At 47.1% G+C, this 16349-nt stretch overlaps 1 protein-coding gene across 10 annotated transcripts in view; it reads left to right on the top strand.

The window, feature by feature from the left end:
• Positions 1–15335, top strand: part of LOC140410513 (doublecortin domain-containing protein 2) — a 254897-nt gene extending 239562 nt beyond the window's left edge. For 8 of the 10 annotated variants that reach the window (XM_072498707.1, XM_072498700.1, XM_072498701.1 and 5 more), the window contains 3 exons: positions 761–856; positions 1672–1734; positions 14566–15335. In XM_072498707.1, the coding sequence (XP_072354808.1) occupies positions 761–856; positions 1672–1722 (147 nt within the window). In that variant the 3' untranslated portion in view covers positions 1723–1734; positions 14566–15335. The remainder of the gene's footprint in view (positions 1–760; positions 857–1671; positions 1735–14565) is intronic. The other 2 variants (XM_072498702.1, XM_072498704.1) reach the window with 2 other exon arrangements.
• Positions 15336–16349: the final 1014 nt, after the last annotated feature.

Below are 16349 nucleotides of genomic sequence, written 5' to 3' on the forward strand. Positions count from 1 at the left end.
TTATATGTGACCACATAATAGTATTCTTTGTCACTCAGAAATGTATTTTTATTCAATTTACTCATTTGCTTTTCTGAAAGTAGTGATGTTACGGTGGGCTACGGATCTAATACCATTACCCAGTCAAATCTAAAATAACAGAAAATGCTGAACAACCTCAGCAGGTCTGACAGCATTTGTGGAGAGAGAAGGGAGCTAACGTTTCCAGTCTGGATGACTGTTGCTAACCATCATTCAGTACCGCATCTAAGTGGCCACTTTACATGTGTGATTCTTTACCGTGAAAGCTGGGCCATGATAGCAAAACACAATCCTTCTGTCATCCTGATTTCCACACCATGTAGCCCTGTGGCTTGTTTTCCACCTCCCCCCCCCCCCCCCCACCCCACTGCCCCCCACCCCCACTCCCACTCACCCACCCCCACTCCCCCACTCCCACTCACCCACCCCCACTCCCCCACTCCCTTTTCCTTGAATCCAAAAACTGTGCCTCAGCATTGCTCTACATCTGAGGTACACAATTTACCAAAACATAAAAGTCTTCAGAAGGTTTTTCTTCTCCCAGACTTGCATTTTGGCTGTTAATAGATTGGCTTCAGAATGTCCCAGATGCCACAATGAAGAGGGATAACACCTTGGCGTAGTTTTGGTTGTCAGAACATTCCGGTTCAGCGGTTGGGCCAGTTGACGTTACTTCTAGCTGTGCTTTAGGTTAAGGAAATGAGAAGGACTGGCTGAAAGACCGTGGTTTACATTCCAGGCACCAAAGGGGCAGGAGAAATTCAGAAAACTGTTTGGATTTCATTGCAGGAGGTCAGCAAAGGCCAAGGGTAGGTCTTTCAGGTGCACAGACCTGGTAAGATTTAGTAATTTATAGATAACAACAAGAAGGCAGTTTATTTAGATTTCATTGTTGATTGAGCAAATAAAATGCAAGCATGTAAAATGAACTCCTTATCCTGGAAAACCTGCCAGGGTTGGTTTAGCACAGGGTTAAATCTCTGGCTTTGAAAGCAGACCAAGGCAGACCAGCATCACGGTTCAATTCCCTTACCAGCCTCCCTGAACAGGCGCCGGAATGTGGCGACTAGGGGCTTTTCACAGTAACTTCATTTGAAGCATACTTGTGACAATAAGCAATTTTCATTTCATTTCATTAAATTGCATCAGTTTATTGACCTCAATGGTACCCATTGATCTGTTTCAAAATGCACTTTCAATTTCCCATGAAATTAGTTTTAAATGAAAATGTTGCACTTGAGTATTCGTCTACAAAGGCTGATTCAGCATATGGACTGGATCGAGAAGCTTGAAATTAAACATTATAATTCACAAGTGTGTCAGCTATTTACTGCTGCGCTTCTGCTGTGCTGCATTCTTCCTCAGCTTTTAATTGGCAATACGTGAGCAACTAACACAATGTTTACAAAGCTAAATTATCCAGATTGGGTATGATTTTTCTGACATGTAAACATCTGGCCACCACAGCTGCTTCTTCAATAACACCATCATATTTTGGTCACCATTTGTTGCACAGAATTAGGGGCGCTAGCATTAGTGAGCCTGAATTTTAGTGGATTGGGGACTTATTGAAAAGAGGTGTATTAATTCATATCATGCTTCTTCGTGCATGTTTATTGAAATGACTTTGTGCTCTTTCATCTTTTTTAGATGGTTATAAAGATAACAAATGAAGAGAGCCTCCCCTGTTCCAGACCCTAGATGAAGGACGTGGTAAGTGTAGATGGTCTCAGGGTGATCTTTCATAACTTGAAATAAAAAGCTCCGAAGTAAGCTTCGAGAATGGCAGCAATAACACTCAGGCCTCCTTGTTTTACACAGAGGTGCTTATTATTGGCAGGAATTAAGCCAGCCTTGTGTAGAGAATGGGGAATTTAATTACTGCTTTGATGACATGTGATGAATATGATTGGCCTAACAACCTATATAGCCACATGCACATGGTAGACCAAACACACTGAGAATTGATATTGTCATGAGGAAGTATAGTTGGATAATGCACACAAAAAATTGCTACTCATTCTTTGTGCTGTTTGTAAATGTCAAAGCTAATGGGGCAGCCACACTTCTTCAAAATCCCATGAAATGTAGTTGCAGGTTTGCAAAGCTCAGGCTTGAGAACTCTCAAGTGTTACTAATGTGCTGCTGGAGCTCAATTGCAGTGCAATTCATTTATTGTGTTGACACATGCAATGACCTAGTAGACCTACAGAGAAACAAATAAAATTCCCCTGTTTTCCCTCTGGGTGTGATGTAACCTTCACTGATCCTTTCGATCCTGATTCTCTACAAATTATTAAGGAAAGTGTAATAAACTGCACAAGACTCATCCAGCTGGGGATGATTGTTCCCCGTGTTCAATTGGACTGAGTTAACCCAGCACGAGCATAAAAGGCCGGCAGCTGTAGAGCCAGCTAAAGAGGACCCGGTGAAACTGGGCCCTGTGCATGTATGATGCTGTTGCTGAAATAAAGGACTTTTAAGAAGCTCGTTGAACTCCCCTGGCTGCATCACAGAAAGCTCAAACTTTTATAAGCCTTTAGTCACACACAGTCTGAGATGATTCATTTCATCCAGATAATATTTATTGTGAACAGTAGTTTATGGTTTGGTTTCCACTTTAAATACTATTTGGATGTCTCTTTGGGTACTTGTGGCATGTCCTGACTTGAGAATGTTTCCCATTACCTATGAGTGACTTCAGTCTCTTTTATTCACACTGCAGTACATTATAGGCTCTTGTCACTTTCTTGTCAAAACTATTCCATTTTCTTTTCTCAGTCTCCTGCACATGACTGCTGATGTTACTGTTCCATCATGATACACATTACTATCTTATTACCATAACTATTATCCCATTCTACATCTTCACCCCCAAGTATAATCTCAACTTTTTTAATAACACTGTTAAACTGTTTTCTTAAACTATTTAATGCCAATGTCTTATTAGTTACATTAGTTACATTGTTAAGGTCCAGAGCAATTGCTTTGTAAAAGCAGTTTAATGGTGTGGTAGTCACCACTGTTGTATTGCATATATCTATATAGGAGATTTTGTGGGAGCGTGAGAGACTCAGGTTTGGTATGTTGCCTCCCAGGTGCAAGGGTACGTGATGTCTCGGATTGTGTTTTCCGGGTCCTTAGGGGGGAGGGGGAGCAGCCCCAAGTCGTGGTCCACATTGGCACTAACGACATAGGTAGGAAAGGGGACAAGGATGTCAGGCAGGCTTTCAGGGAGCTAGGATGGAAGCTCAGAAGTAGAACAAACAGAGTTGTTACTCTGGGTTGTTGCCCGTGCCACGTGATAGTGAGATGAGGAATAGGGAGAGAGAGCATTTAAACACGTGGCTACAGGGATGGTGCAGGCGGGAGGGATTCAGATTTCTGGATAACTGGGGCTCTTTCTGGGGAAGGTGGGACCTCTACAGACAGGATGGTCTACATCTGAACCTGAGGGGCACAAATATCCTGGGGGGGAGATTTGTTAGTGCTCTTTGGGGGGGTTTAAACTAATGCAGCAGGGGCATGGGAACCTGGATTGTAGTTTTAGGGTAAGGGAGAATGAGAGTATAGAGGTCAGGAGCACAGATTTGATGTCACAGGAGGGGGCCAGTGTTCAGGTAGGTGGTTTGAAGTGTGTCTACTTCAATGCCAGGAGTATACGAAACAAGGTAGGGGAACTGGCAGCATGGGTTGGTACCTGGGACTTCGATGTTGTGGTCATTTCGGAGACATGGATAGAGCAGGGACAGGAATGGATGTTGCAGGTTCCGGGGTTTAGGTGTTTTAGTAAGCTCAGAGAAGGAGGCAAAAGAGGGGGAGGTGTGGCGCTGCTAGTCAAGAGCAGTATTACGGTGGCGGAGAGGATGCTAGATGGGGACTCTTCTTCCGAGGTAGTATGGGCTGAAGTTAGAAACAGGAAAGGAGAGGTCACCCTGTTGGGAGTTTTTTATAGGCCTCCTAATAATTCTAGGGATGTAGAGGAAAGGATGGCGAAGATGATTCTGGATAAGAGCGAAAGTAACAGGGTAGTTATTATGGGAGACTTTAACTTTCCAAATATTGACTGGAAAAGATATAGTTCGAGTACAATAGATGGGTCGTTTTTTGTACAGTGTGTGCAGGAGGGTTTCCTGAAACAATATGTTGACAGGCCAACAAGAGGCGAGGCCACGTTGGATTTGGTTTTGGGTAATGAACCAGGCCAGGTGTTGGATTTGGAAGTAGGAGAGCACTTTGGGGACAGTGACCACAATTCGGTGACGTTTACGTTAATGATGGAAAGGGATAAGTATACACCGCAGGGCAAGAGTTATAGCTGGGGGAAGGGCAATTATGATGCCATTAGACGTGACTTGGGGGGGATAAGGTGGAGAAGTAGGCTGCAAGTGTTGGGCACACTGGATAAGTGGGGCTTGTTCAAGGATCAGCTACTGCGTGTTCTTGATAAGTATGTACCGGTCAGGCAGGGAGGAAGGCGTCGAGCGAGGGAACCGTGGTTTACCAAGGAAGTGGAATCTCTTGTTAAGAGGAAGAAGGAGGCCTATGTGAAGATGAGGTGTGAAGTTTCAGTTGGGGCGATGGATAGTTACAAGGTAGCGAGGAAGGATCTAAAGAGAGAGCTAAGACGAGCAAGGAGGGGACATGAGAAGTATTTGGCAGGAAGGATCAAGGAAAACCCAAAAGCTTTCTATAGGGATGTCAGGAATAAGCGAATGACTAGGGAAAGAGTAGGACCAGTCAAGGACAGGGATGGGAAATTGTGTGTGGAGTCTGAAGAGATAGGCGAGATACTAAATGAATATTTTTTGTCAGTATTCACTCAGGAAAAAGATAATGTTGTGGAGGAGAATGCTGAGCCCCAGGCTAATAGAATAGATGGCATTGAGGTACGTAGGGAAGTGGTGTTGGCAATTCTGGACAGGCTGAAAATAGATAAGTCCCCGGGACCTGATAGGATTTATCCTAGGGTTCTCTGGGAGGCCAGGGAAGAGATTGCTGGACCTTTGGCTTTGATTTTTATGTCATCATTGGCTACAGGAATAGTGCCAGAGGACTGGAGGACAGCAAACGTGGTCCCTTTGTTCAAAACGGGGAGCAGAGACAATCCCGGCAACTATAGACCGGTGAGCCTCACGTCTGTAGTGGGTAAAGTCTTGGAGGGGATTATAAGAGACAAGATTTATAATCATCTAGATAGGAATAATATGATCAGGGATAGTCAGCATGGCTTTGTGAAGGGTAGGTCATGCCTCACAAACCTTATTGAGTTCTTTGAGAAGGTGACTGAACAGGTAGATGAGGGTAGAGCAGTTGATGTGGTGTATATGGATTTCAGCAAAGCGTTTGATAAGGTTCCCCACGGTAGGCTATTGCAGAAAATACGGAGGCTGGGGATTGAGGGTGATTTAGAGATGTGGATCAGAAATTGGCTAGCTGAAAGAAGACAGAGGGTGGTGGTTGATGGGAAATGTTCAGAATGGAGTACAGTCACAAGTGGAGTACCACAAGGATCTGTTCTGGGGCCGTTGCTGTTTGTCATTTTTATCAATGACCTAGAGGAAGGCGCAGAAGGGTGGGTGAGTAAATTTGCAGACGATACTAAAGTCGGTGGTGTTGTCGATAGTGTGGAAGGATGTAGCAGGTTACAGAGGGATATAGATAAGCTGCAGAGCTGGGCTGAGAGGTGGCAAATGGAGTTTAATGTAGAGAAGTGTGAGGTGATTCACTTTGGAAGGAATAACAGGAATGCGGAATATTTGGCTAATGGTAAAGTTCTTGAAAGTGTGGATGAGCAGAGGGATCTAGGTGTCCATGTACATAGATCCCTGAAAGTTGCCACCCAGGTTGATAGGGTTGTGAAGAAGGCCTATGGAGTGTTGGCCTTTATTGGTAGAGGGATTGAGTTCCGGAGTCGGGAGATCATGTTGCAGCTGTACAGAACTCTGGTACGGCCGCATTTGGAGTATTGCGTACAGTTCTGGTCACCGCATTATAGGAAGGACGTGGAGGCTTTGAAGCGGGTGCAGAGGAGATTTACCAGGATGTTGCCTGGTATGGAGGGAAAATCTTATGAGGAAAGGCTGATGGACTTGAGGTTGTTTTCGTTGGAGAGAAGAAGGTTAAGAGGAGACTTAATAGAGGCATACAAAATGATCAGGGGGTTGGATAGGGTGGACAGTGAGAGCCTTCTCCCGCGGATGGAAATGGCTGGCACGAGGGGACATAACTTTAAACTGAGGGGTAATAGATATAGGACAGAGGTCAGAGGTAGGTTCTTTACGCAAAGAGTAGTGAGGCCGTGGAATGCCCTACCTGCTACAGTAGTGAACTCGCCAACATTGAGGGCATTTAAAAGTTTATTGGATAAACATATGGATGATAATGGCATAGTGTAGGTTAGATGGCTTTTGTTTCGGTGCAACATCGTGGGCCGAAGGGCCTGTACTGCGCTGTATTGTTCTATGTTCTATGTTCTATGCATACGAGGGTATTACGGTAAGGCCCCTGTACTACAGGTACAGGGGTAGATCCTTGCCTGCTGGTTCTGCCCAGTAGGCGGAGTATAAATGTGTGGGCTCTCCGAGCTACAGCCATTTTGGCAGCAGCTGCGTGAGGCTCCACATCTCTGCGTAATAAAGCCTCGATTACTCTCTACTCTCGTCTCATCGTAATTGATAGTGCATCAATTTATAACACAGAGCTTTTACAACGATGGATCTCTGCATCAAGCCGGATCGCCTGCAGCTGCACCATCAAGCAGACAACGCCAAGTCGGCCTTCGCACATTGGCTAGCTTGCTTTGAAGCATACATCGGACATGTGACAGAACCACCATCAGAGGCACAGAAGCTCCAGATCCTCTACACGCGTCTGAGTTCCGATATTTTTCCCCTCATCTGGGACGCGCCGACCTACGCTGAGGCCATGGCACTACTGAAGGAGAACTACACCCAGCAGACTAACAAAATCTACGCCAGGCACCTCCTGTCCATGCGATATCAACTCCCCGGTGAGTCTGTGGAAGATTTCTGGCATGCCCTGCACGTCCTGGTGAGAGACTGCGATTGCCAGGCCGTTTCGGCCGCTGAACATTCTGACCTGCTAGTTAGAGACGCGTTCATTACGGGCATAGGGTCGGCCTACATCCTCCAGCGCCTCTGAGAAGGGGCTACCCTTGGCCTCGCGGCGACCAAGAAACTAGCGCGTTCGCTCACAGTCGCCTCACGCAATATAGCAAATCAGTGGCTACCGGCTCTACGTCTTCCCCAACCTCTGCGCTGCCTTGCTACTTGGCCTGGACTTCCAGTGCAACCTCCAGAGCCTAACCCTGAAATTTGGCGGGCCCCTACCACCCCTTACTGTGTGCGGTCTCACAACCCTTAAGGTCGACCCACCTCCCCTGTTTGCGAACCTCACCTCGGATAGCAAACCCGTCGCCACCAGGAGCAGACGGCACAGTGCCCAGGACAGGACCTTCTTCAGGTCGGAGGTCCAGTGGCTGCTGCGGGAAGGTATTATCGAAGCCAGCAACAGCCCCTGGAGAGCCCAAGTGGGAGTGGTGAAAACTGGGGAGAAAAACAGGATGGTTGTTGACTACAGTCAGACCATCAATCGGTACATGCAGCTCGACGCGTACCCCCTCCCACGCATATGTGATATGGTCAATCAGATTTCACAGTACCGGGTCTTCTCGACAGTGGAAATGAAATCTGCCTACCACCAGCTCCGCATTCAAGGCGGACCGCCAGTATACCGCGTTTGAAGCGGACGGCCGCCTTTACCACTTTCTTAGGGTTCCCTTCGGCATCACTAACGTGGTCTCGGTCTTCCAACGGGAGATGGACCGAATGGTTGACTGGTACGGACTGCGGGCCACTTTCCCGTACCTGGATAACGTCACCATCAACAAGGAGAAGTGCGTGTTCAGCACGAACCAATTAGCCATCCTTGGCTATGTGGTTCAGAACGGAGTTCTAGGGCCCTACCGCGATCGCATGCGCCCCCTCATGGAACGCCCCTTCCCCACTTCCCCAAGGCCCTCAAACGATGCCTAGGGTTCTTCTCGTACTACGCCCAGTGGGTCCCTAACAATGCGGACAAGGCCCACGACTCATCCACTCCACCGTTTTCCCACTGACGGCCGAGGCTCACCAGGCCTTCAACCATATCAAGGCCGACATTGCCAAGGCCGCGATACACGCAGTCGATGAGACGCTCCCCTTCCAAGTCGAGAGCGATGTATCAGACGTCGCTCTGGCCACCACCCTCAACCAACAGGCAGGCCCGTGGCATTCTTTTCCCGCACCCTCCATGCCTCCGAAATTCGGCACTCCTCTGTCGAAAAGGAGGCCCAAGCTATCGTTCATTGGAGGCATTACCCGGCCGGCAGGAGATTCACTCTCCTCACTGACCAACGGTCGGTTGTCTTCATGTTTAACAACACACAGCGGGGTAAATCAAAAATGATAAGATCTTGAGGTGGAGGATCGAGATCTCCACTTACAATTATGAGATTTTGTATCGCCCCTGTAAGCTCAACGAGCCCCCCCATGCCCTATCCCGAGGTACATGTGCCAGCGCACAAATGGACCGACTCTGGACCCTGCACGATGATCTCTGTCACCCAGGGGTCACCCGCTTTTCTCATTTCATGAAGGCCCGCAATCTGCCCTACTCCATCGAGGAAGCCAGGGCTATCACCAAAGACTGCCAGGTCTGCGCGGAGTGTAAACCGCACTTCTACTGGCCAGACCGTGCGCGCCTGGTGAAGGTCTCCCGCCCCTTTGAACGCCTCAGCGTGGACTTCAAAGGGCCCCTCCCCTCCACCGACCGCAACACTTACTTTCTTAATGTGGTCAACGAATATTCCAGATTCCCCTTCACCATCCCATGCCCCGATATGACATCTGCCACCATCATCAAAGCCCTCAACACCATCTTCGCTCTGTTCGGTTTCCCCGCCTACGTCCACAGCGACCGGGGATCCTCATTTATGAGCGATGGGCTGCGCCAGTACCTGTTCAGCAGGGGCATTGCCTCGAGCAGGACGACCAGCTACAACCTCGGGGAAATGGACAGGTGAAGCAGGAGAATGGAACAGCCTGGAATGCCGTCCAGCTGGCCCTACAGTCCAGAAATCTCGCCAGGCCTCCTGCTGGCAGGAGGTCCTCCCCAATGCCCTCCACTCCATTCGGTTGCTCCTGTGCACTGCGACTAACAAAACTCCCCATGAACGTCTCTTTGCCTTCCCCAGGAAGTCCACCTCTGGGGTGTCGCTCCCAAAAAGGCTGGCAGCTCCAGGACCCGTTCTCCTCCGCAAGCACGTGAGGCTCCACAAGGCGGACCCGTCGGTTGAGTGGATAGAGCTACTCCACGCGAACCCGCAGTACGCCAACGTAGCGTATCCCGACGGCTGCCAAGACACAGTCTCCCTCAGGGACCTGGCGCCAGCTGGGTCCCCATACACGTCCCCCCCCCCCCCAACCCCCCTGCTGCCCCGGCGCCACCCTCCCTTCCCCCAGTGCACCCCACCACAGCTCCCACTCCAGGACGATCCGTCCTCCCCTTGGTCCCACCCGGGGATGAAGAGGAAATCGACACGCTCCCGGAGTCACCGACGACCGAACCGTCGCCTGAATCACCACCAGAACTGCGGCGCTCGCAACGGCGGATCAAGTCACCCGATCGTCTAAATTTGTAAACTCTTTCTAAAATGTTCAGCAACTGTATGTAAATAGTTTTCCACCACCCCCACTGGACTCTTTTTTCACAGGGGGTGAATGTGGTAGTCACCACTGTTGTATTGTACATACTGCATACAAGGGTATTACGGTAAGGCCCCTGTACTACAGGTACGGGGGTAAATCCCTGCCTGCTGGCTCCGCCCAGTAGGCAGAGTATAAATGTGTGGGCTCTCCGAGCTACAGCCATTTCGGCAGCAGCTGCGGGAGGCTCCACACCTCTGCGTAATAAAGCCTCGATTGCTCTCTACTCTCGTCTCGTCGTAATTGATAGTGCATCAAATGGCAATTACGTTGTTGAGATAAATTTCATTGTTAAACAGGTAATGGGTATTCATCCACCTATAAATGATCTGGAGATGCCGACACTGGACTGGAGTTGGCACGGTAAGAAATCGCACAACACCAACCTAAAGTCCAACAGAGTTATTTGAAATCACAAGCTTTTGGAGCGCTGCTCCTTCGTCACCTCCGAAAGCTAGTGATTTCAAATAAACCTGTTGGACTTTAACCTGGTGTTGTGCCCACCTATAAATGGGAACAAGCTCAAAAGACCATAAATGGGGAGAAGTGGAACACTGAGGTGCGGGGAACTGGGAGAGATTGTGATGTCGCTGAGTTGTCTTCGAAATAAACCTGTTTTAAGGTACAGGCTAGCTTCAGCCTCAACATACAATTATTGGAATTAACATTTCCAGTACATTTTCAAACTTCTATAAACCACCTGCACTGTTAGAGATTCTATCCATCTCTTTCCCTTACTCCCCTGCAGCTGCTTGCATAAAGGGTTTCCATATTGAGCAGCACGGTAGCATTGTGGATAGCACAATTGCTTCACAGCTCCAGGGTCCCAGGTTCGATTCCGGCTTGGGTCACTGTCTGTGCGGAGTCTGCACATCCTCCCCGTGTGTGCGTGGGTTTCCTCCGGGTGCTCCGGTTTCCTCCCACAGTCCAAAGATGTGCAGGTTAGGTGGATTGGCCATGATAAATTGCCCTTAGTGTCCAAAATTGCCCTTAGTGTTGGGTGGGGTTACTGGGTTATGGGGATAGGGGGAGGTGTTGACCTTGGGTAGGGTGCTCCTTCTGCACTGTAAATTCTATGATATTCCACAGCGTTCTCAGCATTGTAGGTGAACATTGTGGACATATATGGCTGTTTGTCCTTTCCATGGAAGAGACACAAGTTGTGGGGTTTGATAGTAGCTTTCCATGACTCCTGTTAACTGGGCTGTGATCTCCATGACAACTAACAGCAAGGGTCATGAAACCTTTTCAATGAGATGCTGATACTAGAGAAAAGACTTCAGAACATGGGCGGCCGCACTCTCTTGAACAGGAAAAGGACAAATACGCACTCTTGCTGGAATCATCTGCTCCCTCTTAGCACATGTTGAGAAAGGCCTGTGAGGTTGAAGCATCTTCAACTTGAGAAAGAATTGCACAGCTGTAACATGCATTGCTGCACTGATAATGACGAAAAAGGTATTCAATATCTGAGATTTGAATAAATCTACAAGACAAGAAGGATGAAAATCCTGTAGACATCTGCAGAATATGAAGAAACTATGATTTCCCCACTATGCTCAGGGTACTACTTGTACTTTCTGAAGGTAGTGGTATCATTGTCATGCCTGCTTCAGCATGAGACTGCTCCACTGCAAGCAATGGGATGATGTTCTCAACATAAGGAGGTAAGACTACACCATCATCAACAATGGATCGAATCTCCAGAACTGAATTAAATACCTGTACAGAACTGTTCGGCTGAAGAGGCTTTGTAGTTTTGGCCACTGTGGCTGCACTGAAGGATGACTTTAGTGGAAGGATAACTTGCTGATGAGAATGAAGCATGGGCATCAATCAATTAAATTCGCTCTAACTAAAAAGCACAACCTTCACTCTAACAGTCTGATCCAACTTGGAATCAAGCACATTGTTATCCCTGGACAATGCACTGAGGTCAGGAATGCATCTCATTGGTGGGTTCAGTGGGACAAATATACCTTGGGCGGGATTCTCCGGTCTCGAACATCAAAATCTCATTCGGCGATCATTCGGAGAATCCACGCTGGCGCCGAAACCGGGGGTGGTGTCATTTTTGCGATGCTCCGTCCCCTCCAAAACGGCGTACTTTAGGAGTACACCACACGCTGTCGGGACGGCCTCAGGACATTACCTGAGGACCCCCCCCCCCCCCGATGCTCCGCTCCCGATGGGCCGAGTTCCCGTCAGTCGCATGTTGTATTTAGTTTCGGGAACTCGGTGTGGCGGCTGCAGACTAAGTCCAGCGCCGCCACAGTCGGGGAGGGAGCCGTTCGGCGGGCAGGTGGGGCTTTGGCGGGGGCTGGGAGAACTGGGGGGTGGTCAGGGAGTGGCGAGCCTGGCCAAAAGGGATCACTATTTGGCAGGCTAGGTCCGCTTGCAGTTGCCATGTTGCGCGGCGTGGCCGCTGCAGGCACCACCAAGCACATGCATGGCCAGGGACCCAGTAATTCTCTGGCTGTATCCGCAGCTAGAGCCGGGGCTCTACCCCCACAAGACAGAGGATCGGTGGCCGTTTCGCGCTGTTTTTTCGATTGTAAAAGCTCATCGTTCCCAAGCCGGTGTCAGCAGTTAGTCTCAAAATCGGAGAATCCAGCCCAAAATCTAGGACAGCTGAGTTCTCCTATGGCCGGAATTCTTCGGTCGTTGCGACTTTCCCGCCGGCAACGCCCCTCCGCCTATGGGTTTCGCGGCTGTGTGGGATGCTTACACAAGAAATCCCATTGACAATTGGCGGGAAGAGAGAATTCCGTCGCCAGTGAACGGCGTGCGGCTGAGAAATATGCGGAACATCCCGCCCTTTATATGCTTTGGTAGTGGATCAAAAGCGTACTAATCTTTAGAACCTCATCTTCCAGCCTGTGTCGCTGCAATAACCTTTGTCAGGAAACAGCCAACCTAGGCCTGGAAGCTCCTCTTGCAGATGGTCACCCTCTTCTTCAGTGCCATATATTTCTGTGCCTGTCTATAAAAATAACTGAGATCTTCAATCTCCCCCTGTATTCCAGTGAGTGGTGTGTCTGTAATAACGAATGACTCACTGCTGAATGATTAAACCTCACCAGCTGTTGCTGAATCCAAATCTATCGATTCTTCATCCAACTATGGAAATTCATCCTTGAATGGTACCTGGCTGTCCTCCTGTCGATCTTTGCTACTTTTCCCAGTAAACCCAATTGTGTACATGAATTTCTGTTCAGTAGAGATGTGCTTTGATTGTGCAAGTAATCTCTCACCCCATGTGGCTAAGGGTGGCAGCTATCTGACGTATTATCGATCTGGGCTTGCAATTTGACTCTTAATGGCTGGATATCTGCTGCTTTGAGTCCTTCCAAATGGTCAGCCAGTATGTTAACACTGGCCCCAGTATCAAGTTTGAACTTGGAATGAAGCCTGACTTATAAAGCATCGGAACAAAATTTTTGTCTTGATCTTTTATCTTACCTAAGAAATTTGCATTCTAATTTCTTTCCTCTTTCCTTATTTCCAGTCTCAGACCTGCTTTTTTCACCGCAGTATTTATATGGCTAGTCCAGTTCTGTTTCTGGTTAATGGTAACCCCCCAGGATGTTGATAGTGGGGGATTCAGTGATGGTAATGCCATTAACTAAGAAGGGGAGATGGTTCTCTCTTGTTGGAGATGGTCATTGCCTGGCACTGTGCTGCTGGGAGCCAATCCATTGTCTTTGTCTTCTGGTCCCAGTGAGAGGGGTGGCTGTGAGCTCAGCTACAGCTGTGAATTAGGGACCCAGAGCCAGTTTGCCAAGATGGTTGAAGAGGGGAGGTTTTCTGTGTAACGGATAGATGATGCATGCTCAGTAGCTCTTCATTCACTCTCGCTATCACTGTGGATTGCAACCCTATGCCATCAGCCACATGGTGGGCAGAGGTGAAGGAGTGAGCTGCCTCCTTGGCTGTTCCTCTCTGGGGATGGAGGAGGGAGCTCAGACAGTAGCATATGACCATCCTCTCTCCTTCCCTCTTTCCCTTCTATAACTCCAACAATGAAACAATGCAAGCTGCAGCATGCAGGCATTATTTTGTTTCCATACAGCACAGGGTAGTCAAAATATGTAAAACAAAATCTGCCTAACATGCTGAGTATTTGCAGCATCTTTGTTTTATTTCTAATTTTCAGCACCTGCAGTATTTTATGAATTTGCTGTCAATGTACAGAACATGTTAATGAGGTGATCCCTGAAATATCCCCTGAAATTATTGTTATAAATTTCCAATGGGATAGTTTCCTGTCATAGAATCATAGAATTTACAGTGCAGAAGGAGGCCATTCGGCCCACCGAGTCTGCACCGGCCCTTACAAAGAGCAGCCTACTGAAGTCCGCGTCTCTACCCTATCCCTATAACCCAGTAACCCCCACTTAACCTTTTTTGGACACTAAGAGCAATTTAGCATGGCCAAACCACCTAACCCGCACATCTTTGGACTGTAGGAGGAAACCGGAGCACCCGGAGGAAATCCACGCAGATACGGGGAGAACGTGCAGACTCTGCACAGACAGTGACCCAGGAGGGAATCGGGCCTGGGACCCTGGAGCTGTGAAGCAACTGTGCTAACCACTGTGCTACCGTGCTGCCCTCAAATTAACAATATCCCACAAGGGGAAAGGGGCCCTGACTGGTGCTTCTCTTGATTCTTGGCCCATGCTTTCTCTCCCTGGCCCTGTGTGGAGGCACAATTATGGGTTCTAATGGTACATAACTACTTTCCCATAATAGTCCTTTCTTTGTTTACTTTTAGGGTTAAGCCTATAAAGAACCTTTTTGAATGAAAAGCAAAGTAACACCTTGAAGAGGCATTTTCAGCACGGGTGGGCAATCGTCCTGTAAAGCCACCAATATGCATTTAGATGAAGCTGCAACTTTCAGATGCTCATTAATATGATTATTTTAAATATATTAACATTTTAAAAAAATCAAACAGTTTGTGTACTCCTGATGCATCCTGACTAATATATTTGTTAGTAACATTTCATTATTGTATAACAGATGAGGACATTATGTATGGTGATGATTAATTCTATTTTGTAATTTTCTAATTAATTATTTCTGTTTTTGCCTAATCAGCAGGCTAACTGTTAAATATAATTGCGTTTGCAAAATAATTACATTCTTAGGAGATGAATTAAATTGATTACATTGAAAAGAATAAAGCAATAAGTTTCAAATATCTAATCAGTGTAATCTTCTTCTTTGTCACAGTTTAATGAACTTTATAAATAACGAGAAGGCTTTTTGTTGTATACTCCAGCGTCTTAGAGTTTGCAAAAATACAGACAAAACTAAGCATCTTATCATTGAACGCTTCCTCGCCAAGCAATGTTTCTGTCAGGACTGATTTGAATTGGAGTCTTTAGATATGATAAATTTTTGAATAGCATAATGTTAGTTATAAGTCGTGTGAATTTATAGTTCAATTAAGGCTCACAAATCTTTTGTGGTGGATTCTCTGTTGACTAAATATGCAAAACTGTCCTTCACAACAAAGCAATAAATGAGGTTTGGAAATTGTTTGAGAATCCTTTGTTACAGTTGCATGATGGCTGTTATTCCTGATCAGCTGATTTCCTTGGGAATATCGGACACCTACCTAACCTGAGGCATGACACCATTGCTGTATTACAATTATTGCTTACAATAACATGGCCTCTGATCTAAACTCTTCTGTGTAATTATTTCCTCTTACTCCACATGTAACGAGAAGTTGGTGGTCAATTTCCATTTTTGAGATGGTGCAAGATATTGCAGTTCAAGTTTTCACTTAACGTTTTGAACTTGTGCAAACAGTGAAAGACAGGGGGGCCAAAAATCTATATTGCCTGTATCCTAAGTGTTGGGTGTGCCCAGCCACAACCTACAGATCTGACCCCGCCATTCCCAGAATCAGAGGTTGATCCCTGCACTTAGGTTACATGTACCTACATGTATATAGTTGATGAGGAACATAAAATGAATTATAATGAATTTAATTGTATTTAGTTTTGTATTAAGCCTTGTGAAAGACTGTTCTAACCTTTAGAGAGAAGCAATGGCACAGTGGTATTATCACTACTAGTAATCCAGAAACCGAATGGGACACGCATCCCACCGTCTCCCGTGCCACAGCATTTTGTTGAGCAGCTAGATGTTGTGCACCTCCATGAAGCCCTCCAGAATCCCTGGTGGAAGGCAACCACCCAGCATATTACGATCCTGGTCAAAGGGGTGTGACTTTTCAGCCCTGGGTTTCCATTAGGAGGTCTAGTTCCTCATAAACTGAAACTTACGCACTGGACTTATAATTATTCTTTAAATATAGAAGGAACAAAACGATGCTCCTCTATATACGCCAAAAGGTGGCAAATACTGCAACAACAACTAAAATCACCAAGCCGACTCAGTTCTAATGAAGCCTGAGACCCCACATCTGAAGATCTTAGGTCTCATCATTCAAGCTAAGTAAAAGCTGGGGAGGGACCTATAATTGGCAGGGCTGTAGGATCCAACTTTACCTTAAGGAGCCTGGGAAAGCAATCTTGCTCCTCC

The sequence above is a fragment of the Scyliorhinus torazame genome, chromosome 4 (genome assembly GCF_047496885.1).
Source record: "Scyliorhinus torazame isolate Kashiwa2021f chromosome 4, sScyTor2.1, whole genome shotgun sequence".
In the NCBI taxonomy this organism is placed as follows: Eukaryota; Metazoa; Chordata; class Chondrichthyes; order Carcharhiniformes; family Scyliorhinidae; genus Scyliorhinus; species Scyliorhinus torazame.